This window comes from Impatiens glandulifera, chromosome 1, assembly GCF_907164915.1.
Source record: "Impatiens glandulifera chromosome 1, dImpGla2.1, whole genome shotgun sequence".
Taxonomy (NCBI): Eukaryota; Viridiplantae; Streptophyta; class Magnoliopsida; order Ericales; family Balsaminaceae; genus Impatiens; species Impatiens glandulifera.
This window is the reverse complement of record NC_061862.1, coordinates 122,935,214-122,951,706: the sequence shown is the minus strand read 5'-3', so window position 1 is coordinate 122,951,706 and position 16,493 is coordinate 122,935,214. Positions and strand designations below refer to the sequence as shown.

The following is a 16,493-nucleotide window of genomic DNA, read 5'->3' as shown; positions in this document are numbered from 1 at the left end:
GACGAAGGAAAACCATTTTTTCAAGTAAGAACTGAGAGCTACTCTTTCTTTAATCCAGCGCGAACCATCCTACCTTCTCTCTCTAAGGGTTACGGACATGTCAGCTTCAGCATTCACATCTCCTTTATGCCTTCCAGTCGCTTCACGCAGAAGTGCATCGCTCCTTTCAACTTCTAATAGGTAATTGAATGTATTCGCCTCTATGCTGATACACTTACTGCGATTTCCTTTTTTTTGGGTTCTTCTTGAATTTTTTGTATATAATTTCTAAACACAAGGTAGCTTCTTTGCAGAAATTGTGCAAGACTGATAGTTGCAGACTTGTCGAGTCCTCATGGCCGTTTATCTACCTCAAGTATGAACCGTATCCATTTGATGAACAATATTTGCGTAGATGTTTAAGGAAACAATATTAAATTAGATACAATAGTATGTATTGGCTGAAAAAGTTCTAAGATGCCTGGAATATATTCTATTGTTATGAACACAAAGGCCTTCTTTAGGGTATAATGAAGCTCCATTATCTCTACTGCCTGAAATGTACTGATTATAAACGAAAAGTTTGATTTTTGATTAAAATCGCTACACAGACTTATCGTATCAGTATGGTATCCATCTACCGAACTCCAAAGCCAAACCAATAAGTGGTGATTCTAGATATAAGAGTCAAAATGACATTTGTGGTGGTAAATAAGAAAGAATACAAGTATTTGTTTGTCTGACAACTCTCATTTTGAGGATACGCAGAACAATGAATAACTTTATATCTAATGTGTTTGATAATTGTCAAAGGATATTATTTAATTAGCTTCATATAATATGAGCTTAAACATTTTCTTTTGCTATTACTTTTGAAATACCTTGTGAAAGTTTTATGTTGAATGTTTTTGTAAAATAAAACCAACAACTGTAATGTAAGAGATTTATATGAACTTATGAACAATGAATTTCAAAAGTTTTGGTTAAAACTTATTGCCAAATGAGGCCATTGCTACTGGAAAAGTTTTGGGGAAAGTCATGTTACCAATGAAGCCATTGTTATGGGGCTTTCTAATAATGCGTAAGTAACTTGAAAGGATGTCCAAATAAACATAGTAGACCTTGATGGCATTTTTAGACATCAATTTATGGTGTATTGAATAAGCTGTCTTAGGAGATAACTATTAGACATGATTATAACAATCAAAACGTGTTCTGCAAATGAACCCTCTGCTTTGTTTGGCTGTTACGGAATGCATTTTCACCAAGTTTTCTTACACAAATGGCAGAGACAAGATGGACATTAAAACACTCCTACTCTAACTTCTCCATCATGAACTTGAAAATATTATACTTATACTGTTATCTCCAATCCTTTCTTGCTGAATTGAAGTTCTCATCTTGCTCTTTCATTATGGTACATGATTAATGTAACTAGAGGTTATATGCTACTTGCCTTTTATTTCATTATTATATATGTTTTACTTTCTACATGTATTTTTATACTCATGCATGTAGCTACAATCGTTTATCTCAATATGCACGATCTTCCACAAAACATTACTTTTGCCAATTTCTCTTGGATTGCCAGGATTATCTAGTAAAACTTCTGGACTGCCTTTGATGGACCAGCAGCGCAAGTTCCATGACTCTTCTGATGCAAGGTCCCCTTTTACTGCTTACCATAATGGCATATCTTATTTTACAATGAATTCTATTGGCTTAGAGTTTCTCCCATATGTATTAATCTTTGTTAGACATATGACTATGCAATTCATATTTCTGCATGCCTTCATAGTGCCTACCATTTATGTAAATCCTTGATGTCTTAAATTAAAAAGACAAATAAATGACTTGGTTCAAAATGGAAGTCTAAAAGAAATCAACATAAGACTATAGTCAACATTGTTGAGGTTTGGCTATTGGGGACTTCTCATCAAATGTGGAATGCAATTGTCTTGAGTTGCAAGATCAAAAGTAGGCATTGGGAAAGGCTCCTAATAACTTCCTCAGTTAGCTATTGTGCAAGGACTAAGAACTTGATGGAGAGAGACTACTAATCTCATCTCATATTGACATGCACAATCACTGAAATTGGTGACTTATGATGCCTTCTATCTTAATTGGTGTCCATTTGTTTCTTGTTCATACTTGGGTCTTCAATGATTTTGCTTTGAGTTTGGTTTGTGATGTTGTGGTATCTCCCATTTGGGTGTACCAGCATGTTGTTTTGTGTTCCATTATATTCTTTGACATTTAATATTTTGATTTCAAGATTGAGGATGAATAGTATGATTGGTATCTTCACCCTCTCTCTTGATTTTCCTGTCAAGGTTATTTTGATGTGAAGTGTATAGGGCCTAGAGTAGGTTTTCTACCTTTTGTCAAGCTGCTGTTGATTCCTTTTGGCTATTCATTTATTAACCGAATGATAAAACATTTTTGAATTGATTGTGAATCATCATCTGAATTTAATATGATTTTGTTGGGTATTGTTGTTAGCTTTAAGCATATGGTTACGACAAGCCACACACATCAATGTAAGAATTTATAGAGTTAGATGCCTTGATAAATTTAATGCTCACATTCATTTCTTGTTCGTCTTTTAATGTTTTTTGCTGAATTATTTGCCATTTACTACTTGATTATCATCTCTTGCTTCTCTGGCCTTGATAATAGAGCAGTTTAAGTGAATACTCTAATGTAAAGCTTAAGTTGATGAAAGATCCATATTTTTCATTAAAAGTTTTTATTTTCTAGCAAACACATAACAAGTAAATATCAATGATAACTAATTATGGAATTTAGTCTAAACTAAGTAGCCATAGACTCAATTTTTGGTTGTAGACCTGCACATTCTAGGCAGAAGCAGAAGGAAATAATCAATAACAAACTTTTGTATGATTAAGTTTCTTCTTCATAATATGTTTCCACAATTTAATGGAGAATCTCTTATCTAGAATTGGTTACTGAGGTTGCTTTTGATTTTTAGTTGTTAACATGTCATTGTTTCACAGCTACAACGTAATAGAAGCAAAGAAAGGAAACCCACCTGTAATGCCTGCTGTCATGACTCCTGGTGGACCTCTAGATCTTTCAACTGTTCTATTCAGAAACCGCATAATCTTTATTGGACAGCCTGTGAATTCACAGGTGGCTCAACGAGTAATATCACAGCTGATGACATTGGCAACTATAGATGATGAAGCTGACATTCTGGTATTGTACACTTTGAAGCTGCTTATCCTTTGCATAATATCACTAGAGTGAATTTCAAAGAATTGTTACAGGCCAAACATAACCTTCATGATGGTGACCATTCTTTTAACTATGCCAGATATATCTGAATTGCCCTGGTGGAAGCACATACTCAATACTCGCAATATATGATTGCATGTCCTGGGTAAGATTTTTAATCATTTAATGTTGGCTTTCTTTTTGGTTCAGGCCATGTATATCTAGTTAGTAGATTTATCTTTCCTTTTGTTTCTTTCTGCATCTTTTAGGCCCATGATTTATATCATGTGCCTTGATTTAAGTTCTCAAGGAAGCATGTCCCTTGACAACTCCATAATTGTTTTTCCATCTGCATCCTCCAAAAGGGCTGCTTATTCAAATTTGTGATTTCAAATGATTTCCTTGAGCTTGATTCAGACAAATGGATTGTATCCTTTTTCTAATGTGGCCACATCCAATATCCTTTCTGCATTCACTATAAACAAATGAGATATTAAGGGTGAAAGAACTATTGAAACAATATCTATGACAGATCTTAGTTTCCCGTCTTCTTCCTTTAGTTGGTTGACCCTTTCTTTTATTGGTTGAAGGGCCAATACTTTGTTATGTTTGTTCTCTCTATTGTTCACTGGTCCTTCTAATTTTCCTTCGAGTCGTCAAGGATATGACGAGCGGCTCACTCGAATCGAAGCGGTAATAGCGACGTAATTAAGCGATGCAGCATTGCAATTGTGAGCGAGAATCAAGATGTCATAGGAAAAGTGACATATGAATATGGTAATCACTTTTAGAATAATCGCTAAAAAGAAACCACGAACCTGCACAACCGGTGTATACTGCCCTCCGAAGAGAGTCACGTTGATGGATTTTCCCAAATTCGACAACAAAAAAGTTGATGGCTGGATTTATGGAATGGGAATGTTTTCTCATAGTGAGGATACACCTGAAGAGACAGATAAATTGCGACATAGCACATGACGGGGAATGCATGTGGATGGTTCAGAGCACACTTGTCCGCTATAAACCTTGTTGAGCAATGACGTGGAGAGAGTTGTAAAAGTTAGTGCTTCACGAATTCGAGCCCTTTCTATTTGATGATCCGACACCAAAAGAATTTGAAGCAAATAATTGACTTCATCGATCATGGAAGACAACTGAGAGAGGCTAGCAAAGCAAGAATGAAACTAGAGAGAATTATGGGAGATGGAAATTCATAAAAAAAAGTTGAATCCTATGAGTTATTGGAAGCAGAAGCACCTGAGTGACATGACATCATAGAGAAGGTGGAACAAGGGACACCATCCCAATTGACACATGTTGATGACATATGTTCTAGCGTAGATGAAGAGACTCTTCTTGACAACTACTGTTATGGAGAAGTAGTTAAGACTCTTCGTGAATATGGGGAAATTTACGACAATCTCAGTTTTAGGGTAGAATCTAATGTAGTTTTGTCGATTATTCCCTTGCAAATCTCAAAATTGCTCTCGAGGAACGAGATTTCACTAACAATGAGTGACCGGAAGAAAGTGCAATCGACGACCTATGTAGATACTGATACATTGTATCAAGTTGAACAAGACATAGCTCACTTTGCTTTGACAATTGATGCTTTCAGGAGTCTCGAAGATTGAATCTTAGCCAACAATCCTATGTTTTGGTCATGTCTTGATTCAAGGTCAAATTTGGGGCACTACCAGATCTTGAATATCTTATTCAAAAAATTATATGGTGCTTGACACCAAGAAGAAGAGGCAAAAGATTTTGTGTGTTTAAAGAACTTTCGGATGGTGTTTGAAGTATTTTTTGTCTTGCTCTTATTTATGTTTTAGAGGATTCCTATAGTTTGAGGAACCTCTCAATGGTGAGAGTCCTCATTCTGTATATCTATTGTACCTTCCCCATGGACAAGGAAGATTTGAAGGAGTAATGTTACAAGAGGGATAGGGTTGCTGTGTTGGCATAAGCAATTAAGAGCTCAGTTGGTGGGACTTGTTATGACACCTCACCAAAGAAGGTAGTGATAGAAGAGTATAAATAAAACTAGAGCTGTCAGATTTGAGTTAATTAAGAAATCAGTTGATTGTTTTGTTCTCTCTCCTAGGGTTTCTTCATTCTAACGTCTCCGTAGTTTATTTCTCACCCTAGCAGTTAAGTTTCTCTCCTCATCTAATCTGAATTCTATAAAATCAATCTAGTTCCTATCTAATTCTAGTTCTCTTTGCATATGAATCACAATATTCTGTAGCCAAAATTGTGACAAAGTATAAAAGATATAACATACAATATAAAAGGTATATTCAAAATAGGCTGAAGAAACAAAATGTTACCTAAAGTTTTGTGATGTATCAAATTGGGACCTAAACTGGTTCTAATAATATTAAATAACTAGTATTGTTAAAGTACCAAATTGGGACCTAAACTGGTTCTAATAATATTAAATGACAAATTTATAAACCAACTTTTTCCCATCAGAGCAAAATACCCACGTATTGTTAAAGTACCAAATTGCACGTGACTTATTAATAAAGTGCAAAATCAACCATCCTTTAATCAAAGATTGATTGAAGAACCAATTCAATGTGGCTAGTTGGTTGAGTTGTTCAACGAACCATGTTGAGGTCATGTGTTCAAGTCTTGGAATACACTATTTGTACTATTTGAATCGCATCTGCGACATTTCTATTTAAATTTGAAATGTTAAAGCTGACTACACCAGCAAACTAGTGTGCTTTGGCCCAACTACTGGCCTGGTTATTATGGGATGACTACATCAGCCCATTGTATCCCCATGTTTTTTTTGGAGGCATGTCACTGCATCCAAATAATTTGGGTGTTTTCAGGTTCAATCCCTATTTCAATATATCACATAAGCCATATTTGAATCTTCAGCCTTTAGATGATGGTTCAATTAAGAAGTCATATAGAGGCAAACTGTTTCAGAATTTATAAATGACAAAGAATCTCACTAAAGGATAATACCTTAATATGATTTCTTTGCATGACAATTAATATCTTCCTCTTCCATATATCTTCATTTTATTACATTTCTTTTATTTACTGTGTATTCTTGTTTCTCTTCATCATCCAGATAAAGCCTAAGGTTGGCACAGTATGTTTTGGTGTTGCTGCAAGTCAAGGAGCACTTCTACTTGCAGGAGGAGAGAAAGGAATGCGATATGCAATGCCCAATGCTCGTATTATGATTCATCAACCACAAAGTGGCTGTGGGGTATGTAGTTTACTTTAAACTTCATTGTAATTACAATTTTGGTGAAACATTAAGTCATGACATTGTCACAAGTTAATCAAATGTGAAAACTACAAATACAACTAAAAAATAGAGACTCATGCCTCAATTTTCTAAGTCAAGACCCTCAAATGAGCTGAAGTCGACTAGAAGCATGGCGGGAGCGTCACAGTTAGAGCATGCCTATTTCTCTTGTCCATGGTCTTCATGATATTTGAATATTAAAAATGATTTTCTCCATGGTGGCTTGTTTGATGAGGTTCAAATGGAGCAAGTTTCTAATTGTTGCATATGGAAGTCTAGTGTTCCGTAATTGAATAAATCCATTAATGGAATCAAATGTCTTTGAGAATGGATGATACTATTAGTAAACCTATGAAAAAATAGGCTTAAACATTGTATCCTGATCACTTATTATTTATTAGAAAGAGTTTGCACTGATTTGCTTCTCCTAGACATTCATGTTGACAATATGCTGTTTACCAAAAATGATATTTATAGCTTTGATGAGGTCAAGATATGGGAATACCCTAATAATTCATTGGGATTGAAATTGCCCGTGATTACAAAGATATTGTGTTTGACTCAAATAGAATATCCATTAGATATGCTTAAGTAATCATCTCTCTTGAATAGAAGCTTGACCTACCTATTGAGGGTAATTGTGAATAAAGGTCTAAATATAGTCCTTTTATTATGATTCTACACATATTATGATATGTAGCGTGATACTTAGATTTTGCATTTGAACTAGTTGGTGTACTTTGTTTCTTACTATTCAAAGCGACTAGGTTGTCTCATGTACAATATCCATGCATATACATGTTACGAGAGGACGGGTTAGTGTATAAGAAAGGTTAAATTGGCAATAGTGCTTGAAGTTGAGTAGTTATGAGAAAGGACGGTATATTATCCATGATATGGTACAAATTATTTATCCATGTTTGATCGTAGCGTTGTTTATTAGCCAAATCAGATTTTTGGCATCAAAATTAATAAGTGGTGTCTGTAAGTTTAACCATATCACCTGAGACATATCCCCATAGCAGTTTTACTAGCAGAAAGTTCCTCATTGAGGAACTCTAATACGAATAATTTGAGTAATTTAATCTTACTGCAATTGATTGAAGTGAGTTATTGGTCTCTCCCATATTTACACTAATAAAGGCAACAATGGATCAACTAATAGAGAAAACAATCGATAAAAATCAATATTTGACCAAACAAAACAGTCGTGCTTTAACAGAATTCTAACTACATATTTTTAACAGTATGCGAACATCATATTTATACCAACATCAACGAACATAACGACATCAGATACATATAAAAACAGAGTAAAGAGAATATGGATAACATAAAAAATTCAATGTCCAACATAACAACTCCATGTTCGATCTGCGAAATATGTGGTATACAACCGCTTTGATACTATCTTTTTCTTTTTTTGAGAACGCTGGTATCCTCTTTTCTTTTGTAGTGTGACTAATACTCGCGAGTTATGCACATAGCCCGCAAACACTTTGATACTATCTTGAAATTCATACAAAAGATAGATTAACTAGAAAGAATGAAGAGAAACCAGTGGAGACTAAACAAGAATGTGTATTGACAAACTAACATTACAAAAGAGTTTTAGGAGAGCAATAAAGAAATGACCTAACATTATAAGACCCAATAATTACATATTATAACAAATTAGTCCATTGAATTTGTGACTATGTGTAGCAATATAAGATGAATATGAAATTAGAAAACTTATCCTATTAAAAACAAGCAATATATATCTTTTATTTTACAAGATAAGTTATAAATAACATAATGATGTGATGTTTATATGAAATAAAGTCTTTTAGTTTCTTGTATTCAACTAGAACATCCTGAGTTATCAGGAAGCTGCTATTTGTTGGTTAATGAATACTTCTGAAGAAATTGATTTAACTTTCCTTTTTCTTCTTGTAGGGGCATGTGGAGGATGTCAGACGCCAAGTAAATGAAGCAGTTCAATCCCGTCAAGTCGGTCTTTTCTCTCCTGAGTTATTTATTTATTTAGACATACATTTTATCTCTTACCCTGTTTTCATCTGGATTAAAATCACTTTCATGATTTCACTTTTATTTGTTTCAACATCTCTTCATTCAAATCTCTTATTTCTGTTACATCACTTTCCTATTCATAATGATATGAGTGTCATCTTTTTGCATATCATATTTTACAATTGTTCAGTCAAACTCCTAGCATTTTCACATGTACTATATTTCAACACTAACTTGAACTCCAGAATTACTTCATATGTGTTATAGTAAAGGGATGAATAGTAATTCTTAGTTTTGATGGCTGTTTGATACAGAAACTAGACATGATGTATTCTTCCTTCACCGGCCAATCTCTGGAAAAGGTGCAACAATACACAGATAGGGACCGATTCTTGTCTGTTTCGGAGGTAATGTTCCTTGCTTAATGGTTAATGGTTTGACCCGTTGAAAATATAAACTAATTATATTAATTAGGAGTTTTTCCCATTAGCCTTTAATTTTGAAATCTGTATATTTTTTTTCAAATCTATGTTTTTAAAATGTGGCAATGTCTGATATATGCGGGTTATTGTGTCTGTCCATAAATTGTTTATTTCTGTAGGCCTTGGAGTTTGGTTTAATTGATGGCGTCCTGGAAACAGAATACTGATATGGCTCTGGTTTCTTATTTTTGGCTGTACAATGCAGAAATGGCTAATGTTAACAATTTAATTTTCAGCCATAAGTAGTTTTACAGAATTTGACATGGTAACAATTATTTTTACATTGGTTTTTCTATTTGGTAAGAATTTTTACATTGTTGGTTCAGAGCATTTGTATAATTGTATTGTAGTTTGCATATACATCATTTCTTTACATCCAACTAACATAGATTCAATAATATAAAAGAAAGAGGTAACAGAAAGTCTTAGAAAAAAACAGGAAGAAACAAAAAACTTGCTAAAGAGGATTTGTTCAAACTATATATTCTCACTTAATTTCCTTCTCTTCAATTCTATATGAACGTATCACAATAAAAATAGGAAATTTAACAATCTCTTTTCAAATTTTTATTATTAAATTATTTTATATATTCTTTTAAATTTATTTTTAAAATTATGTATATCTATATTTATTACAGATAAATTTATTATATATATATATATTAAATTTGTTATATTGTTATATAGATAAATATATTTTTTTATAATTTTAAAAGAATATATACAATTATTTTTAATTTAAAATATATATGAAAAAAGTGAAATATAAAATTTTTCAATTATTTTTCTCTTATTCTCTTTAATAATTAATTTTTTTTATTTATTATAAAATTTTAAAATAATTTTTTTAATAATAATAATTATTCAAACTAATTAAACAGTGAATAAATGTATTGTACTTCATTAAAGAAAAAGTGAATTTTAATATTTTACTTCATTAAAGAAAAAGTGAATTTTAATAAGAGAAGATAGAGAAAAACTAGTAGAGAGTATAAAAAGTGAGAATTAATTTGAGTAAAAAAATTATATTTCATTTTTTATTTTCATATATATTTTATTAATTTAATTTATTAATTCTCTCTATTATTATTTATTTCAAAAATACATTAAATTGATTAATTAAGGCAATATATATATATATATATATATATTTTAATAGATAAAAGAAGAGAAAATTAATTATTTAAAATAAATAAATAATTACTAATTTTTATATTTTATTTTTTTATATATATTTATCGAATATAATACATTCTTAAAAATATATATTTATATATTTTATTAATTTAATTTAAGATAAATTAGTTAACTCTAAAGATATAATTTAAAAGTTAATAAAGAAAAACAACAATGAAAAGAAAAAAATCTTTTATTCAATTCTTATGCTTAACTCTACGAATGATCGCAGTCCTTATTAATAGATAAGGCTTTGGTACCTATCGAGAGATAGAGTTTTGATTGAATCATATACGAATGATTACGGTATTTATTAACATATAAGGTTTCGAAACATATCAAGAGAAAGGGTTTTGATTGGATTATGAACGAATGATCGTGGTACTTATCGACATATAAGGCTTTGGTACCTATCGAGAGATAGGGTTTTGATTGGATCATGAACGAATGATCGCGCTATTTATCAATAGATAAGGTTTCGGTACCTATCGAGAGATAGTATTTTAATTGGATCGTGTACGAATGATCGCGATACTTATCAACCTATAAGGTTTCGGTACCTATCGAGAGATAGGTTTGGCACCTATTGTGAGAGAGGGTTTTGATGGATCATATACGAATGATCGTGGTGTTTATCCACAAATAAGGCTTTGTCGACTCGATTGCTTATTTAGCTTTTGCAGTACCGGTCTTGGCTTCTTTTTGCCTTTATGGGATTATTTAAACAGAATCATTTTTCTCAGACGACTCATGTCTTTGGATAAAGGGATGTTTTTCCAATTCTCAGTTCATGTCCTTTCATTTTTTTTAGAGATTGGTATAAAGAATGATCATTTTAAGGAATCATCATGTTTTGGATTCGAAACGTGTTCGGGGCTAGACTCTGAACATTATTTCCTGTCCTTTTGTGATTCTTATAAGGAAATCATATTTCTTTTTCCCCTATTTTAGAGATATCGGTTATAAATTCGATCTCATGTATAAACGATTATCCATAATCATAACTCTCGAATAAGGGGGGTCAAAACTTCAATGTTTTGACAAGGGAACAACTGTTTTTGTTTGTTTGGCTTTGAACCACATTTCTTTGAAAGTTCACCTATTTTGAAACATCTTATAGAGAGGTTTAACAACTTTTTCCTTCTAGTTTTCAGGTGTCATATATGTTTTTTTACTATGGGTATTTATGGTAGAATCGATACATCCTTGCTCTTACCGTAACAATCAAGACTAAGGTATGAGTGAGCAACATATGGTAATTTCAATACCTCAACCTCTTTGAGTCATTTTTTGGTTTTTATGGTGTATCTGGTAGAATCGATACATTTTATTCTTGTCGTAACAATCAAGACTAGAGTTCGAGTGAGAAACGAATGGTGATTTCAATACATCAACCAACACATAAACATTTTTCTTCTTTTATAGAGATTTTCGGGGCTTATTCCGTTTTCTCTTTTTGGCATTTTGGTTTTTTGGTTTTTTCTTCCCAAAGCGTCGAGTTCTAAACCTCTTTTTCCTCTAACATAAGAGTGATGAGGTGTTCTTTCTCGATTTATGGCTCTCACCCTTGCTTTTAATGGGGTTTATTTCATTTTTTCAAAAACCTTCTTTGGAGGGTTACTCTTTGGATAATCGTTTACGATGAGAAAGATCTTATGACCGACATCCTTTCAATTGAGGTCATTATAAAATCCTCAAGTTTTGTTTTTGAGAATATCACTTTTGGTTGGAAACGATGCTCTTTACTTTGCCTATTTGTTTCCTAAAGTCCGCCGCATTTGATCATGACAAGGATTCAGGCTTTTCTTCTTTCTCATAAACTTTCTCTTTCTTTTTCGAAAAGGACTAGGAATTTTTATTTACTTACGACCGGGCCTACAAAAATGTAGGTTGTCTACGTATATTCTCTCTTACTTTAATTTTTCTATAGAGAAGAATCGGGTTTATCATAGTTCAGACATGAGTCATTTGGTCCATAGTGCAAGTTTTACAAAACTTGGGGTTGGATTATGTTGAAATAAGCTTCTTTCAAAGTTGAGCTCAAAACCGTTATGTGCGTATTTTGATATTATACAAAATATCTTTTAAGCATGTCGAGATTGCTCGAGGCAATGAATTCTTCGCCTTCTATGGTAGATAGATGAACTCCTCCTCGAGAGTATTTTCTTAATTAGAAATGGTCCTTCCCATTGGGGACGAAACTTGCCCCTAGGGTCTAGGAGTTCTCGGATTCGTTTTAGAACTAAATGGTTTTATATTTCACCTTTCTATTGAAAGTGTTTGACATTCGTTTTTGGTAGGCTTAGATTTTGCATAAAGCATTTAACATATTGTCCTCCATCGATGTCAGTTGGTCATATCAAGATTTGAGTCAGTCTTTTTCGACAACATGGCTTTCTAAGAGTATTCTTAAAGTTGAAATCTAAATTTCAATTGGTTGTACAGCGTCCATGTCATAAACTAGTGAGTATGGGGCTTCATCCGTCCAAGTTCGAGCGATTGTACGATATACCTACAAGACATATGGTAGTTTTTCGTGACAATCCTTATGCGTGTTGGTCATCTTCTTGATGATCCTAATCGTGTTTTTATTCACCGCCTCAACCGTATCATTGTTTTGGGGTCTGTAGGGCGATGACTTATGATGCTCGATTTTGAATTCTTCGAGAAATTGTAACACTTTTTTTTGAAAGTGTCGGCCATTGTCTAAATTCAGGGCATGAGGGACTCCATATCTAGCGATGATGCTAGTGCGGATGAATTTCGCTACTTGAAATGATTTCATGACTTTATAGGAAGATGTTTCAACCCATTTGGTGAATTAGTCAATGACTACGAGTATGAATTCGTGTCCATTTTAAGCATGAAGATAGATTTTTCTGATCACATAAATGCCCTTTGTAGAAATGGGCCAATGAGATGTCATATTTATAGGAGTGATGTTGGAGTATGTTTTAGGTTAGCATAGATTTGGCACTGATTACAGCTCCTTACATAGCTCATACATTCTTGCTCTACGTTTTGCCTATAATATCTTAGGCGGAGTATTTTCTTAGTTAAATCCATTTCGTTCATGTGTGGGCCACCTGTCCCTATGTGTACTTCTTATATGATTCTTTACATGGATATTTCTGTCATAATAAGGTACAAAATGAGAGGGATGTCGGGCCTCGACAACATGAGTATGGGAGGGAATTTTAGATAATCCTTTATTTTGTCAAACGTTTGTTGACAATATTCGTCCCATACAAATTTCTGGTCTTTCTTCATACGCTTAAATAGTGGATCACATGTTGTGGTAAATTTGTTGATGAACTAGTCAATGTATTGGATTTTTCAAGAAACCATCGGACCTCTCTTTCATTTCGAGGTACTAGTATAACCATTATTGCTTCTATCATAGAGGGACCGACTTCAATTCCTCTTTGAGTGATTAAGAAGTCCAGCATTTTACCAGCTGTGACTCTGAATGTGCATTTCTTCGGATTGAGTTGTAGCTGATATTTCTTAATCATTGAAGGAATTTTTCGAGGTTTTGAACATATCCTTCTCGATCATTGAACTTGACGATCATGTCGTCGACATAGACCTCCACTTTTTTGTGGATCATGTCGTGAAGGATCATAGTGGCTTCCCTTTAATAGGTTGTTCCCACATTCTTAAGACCGAAAGGCATGACATGATAACAGAAGGTACCAACTTCTGTTATGAATGTCGTATTTTTCTTGTCGTGTGGAGCCATCAGGATTTTATTGTATCCTGAAAATCCGTCCATGAATGATATTAATTAATGACCGGCAACATGGTCACCAAGTATGTCTATGTGTGGTAATGAGAATTGATCTTTAGGGCTAGCCTTATTCTGATCCTGATAATCCACACACATATTTTTTCATCTTTCTTCAGAATAGGAACTACATTGGCTATCCATGTAGGTAATTCACTATATCGAGAAATCTATATTCGAGTTGCTTTTGGACTTCTTCATTTATCTTAGTCACAACATCGTCCTTCATCCGTCTGAGCTTTTGTTTTATTGGCTTAGCGTTTGGATAAAGAGAAATATGATGCTGTGTGATCTTTGGATCGATGTATGTCATGTCCTTGTTTGACCAGGAAAAACGTCTTTATTGTCTTTTAAAAGCTCAACTAGTTCAAGACATTCTTTCATGTTTAAGCTTTGGTCAATTAATACAATCTGAGGATTGTTGGACGTGTTTAGATTTATTTCAATTGTCTTTTCGGAAGAAGAGACAAATTCGTCCTCATTTTCAAAGAAGTGTTTTGTATCGAAGTTTAGATCATAGTAAAAGGAAAGATCATCTTTACTCTGCACCCGAAATCTTCTTCTTTTATCACATTAAGGAATTTATTACATATAGTAAGTGATAATCTAACAAGACTATCATTCTTACGTTCCTTACAATGTACATTATTTAATATCTCTCTACACATGAGAGGAGGAAAAGTTGTTTTCATCGATTACAGTATCAATGAATAAGGGAATGTCGGTTCCATGTAGACTTGAGGGGTTGATTTCATTAACTTGATCATACGTCGTGGGGTTCCGAGCTAGGTTTTCCAAGGCATCGTGCCAATATTCTTCTCTTTTCCTAATCACACAAATAGAAGAGTTAGGATTATAGAAACAATGTAAAAACATTTCGAGACCAGGAAAACGTTTCTGTAAATATGGATTGGTAAAGGGTTCCAGGAAGTCGAAGCATAATGTATTTTGTCCTTCTCGGATGAACTGCTCATTTAGGGTTAGAGGAATGGGTATGTGTTGCTTGGATATTATTCTATTGTGGATTTCTTCGAATCCAGATGGGATATATCCTAAACCAATGTTGTCTAATTCGTAGAATGGTCGGGGAAATTAAGGTATGTCGGTGGCATTTGGGTCAAAGTCTGTGCTAGGGAAATATCTCATTTTTCACATCAAGGGAGGTTAAATGTGTTAAAGTCAAATCTTTAGATGAGTCTTTACCTTTTCTGAAGATAGGACATATCTCAAATCTGCTTAATTTAGTGTCAATGTGAGTAGATCTAATGATAGTAGCAACGTCCGTCTCATTATTGACCGTGATAACTTGGTCATTGGCTAAGAATCTTAGTATTTGATTAAGTGTAGACGTCAGAGCCTTAGCTTGGTGCAGCCATGGTCTTAATATAATAAGATTGTAGGAGGGTTGCATGTTGATAACTTAAAAGTCAACTTGGAATGGTATGTTAGCTACCTGGATGGTGCATTTGAGGCAACCCATATTCTCTCGTCATGAGCTATCAGAACCTCTGACACACAAGTCATATGGTAAAATTTTATCTCTCGATATGCTTATTTTCTCGAGAGTCCTCCAAGGACATATGTGGAGAGTCAATCCATGTTTTTCCCTCCATTTGTACAAAAATGTAGAGGACCTTAGTGTGGTCTATCTTGGCTGTCGGAAAAAATGATTCATATTATATCTTACGTGGTGGTGTTGAAGATACATTTTCCCTGCTTAACTCGTTGAGGACAACTTTTTTGTGTTCAATGTAGTACATCAGGATTTCCCAGATGAAAATATTAACATTTGTCCATCTGAGTTGACTTAGGAATCTATTTTCGAGATTTAGAGCTTTGGGCTCATCCTCCTTCATTTTCCACAAAAGTTGATGGGAAGTTTTTGGTGTATTAGTTGTCGTGGTTTTCATGAAACTTGGTTGAAATCAATTCCACCACGAGTTTCCACAATGTCTATCGGGGTATAAATCTGACCAGCCGTTTTCAACTCGTCTTGTACCCACCATTTTGAATCCTTGCTAGAATGGGCTTTAGACTTCTTCATGGGCTAGGGTCAATCATATTGACTTTTAGCTCAACATCGTGGATTATATCCAACAATGTATCAGTGTCGAGTGTCACTTCATCAGTTGTGATCACATTGACTTGATGATCCGACAAAGGATTATTTTCTATTTCGGGCTTGGCAATAACGTTCTGATTGATCAAGTCCTAAAAACGATGTTTGAGAGTTCCACAACTATCATTAGAATGTCCTTTCGTTTGGTGATAATCACACCAAGCATTCTCATATTTTCTCAAGAATAGTCTATTTATTCTTGAGGTAGAAGATTTGATTAGGTTATTCTCTTGAAGAATTTTCATGACCTGACTTAAATGCATACATAGGTCATCAAAGACTCTAGGTGGTCTAGGTGCCCTTGGGTTCATAGGTTTGATAGGGGTTGGTGTACATGTCCATGTGCAGGAGGCTCTCGATCTAATGCAAGAGTCCTTGGGCTAACTTTCTTCGGTCGGGTACAAGAGTCGTCGATCTTATGTTAGC

General features: G+C 33.8%; 1 protein-coding gene across 1 annotated transcript; it reads left to right on the top strand.

Annotated features, from left to right (window-relative positions):
• On the top strand, positions 1-9,310 carry LOC124919695 (ATP-dependent Clp protease proteolytic subunit 6, chloroplastic). Its single transcript, XM_047460011.1, has 9 exons — positions 1-180; positions 294-355; positions 1,571-1,643; positions 2,997-3,198; positions 3,317-3,382; positions 6,308-6,448; positions 8,429-8,482; positions 8,818-8,910; positions 9,105-9,310. The coding sequence occupies exons 1-9, from the start codon at positions 98-100 to the stop codon at positions 9,150-9,152; spliced, it is 822 nt and encodes a 273-aa protein (XP_047315967.1). The 5' UTR covers positions 1-97; the 3' UTR covers positions 9,153-9,310.
• Positions 9,311-16,493: the final 7,183 nt, after the last annotated feature.

Bases quoted from the DNA above. Each gene is read 5' to 3' on its own strand.
- LOC124919695 (XM_047460011.1), top strand. From the start codon at position 98: ATGTCAGCTTCAGCATTCACATCTCCTTTATGCCTTCCAGTCGCTTCA. The intron at 1,644-2,996 runs GTCCCCTTTTAC...ATTGTTTCACAG, and splicing joins CATGACTCTTCTGATGCAAG to CTACAACGTAATAGAAGCAA. The intron at 6,449-8,428 runs GTATGTAGTTTA...TTCTTCTTGTAG, and splicing joins AACCACAAAGTGGCTGTGGG to GGGCATGTGGAGGATGTCAG.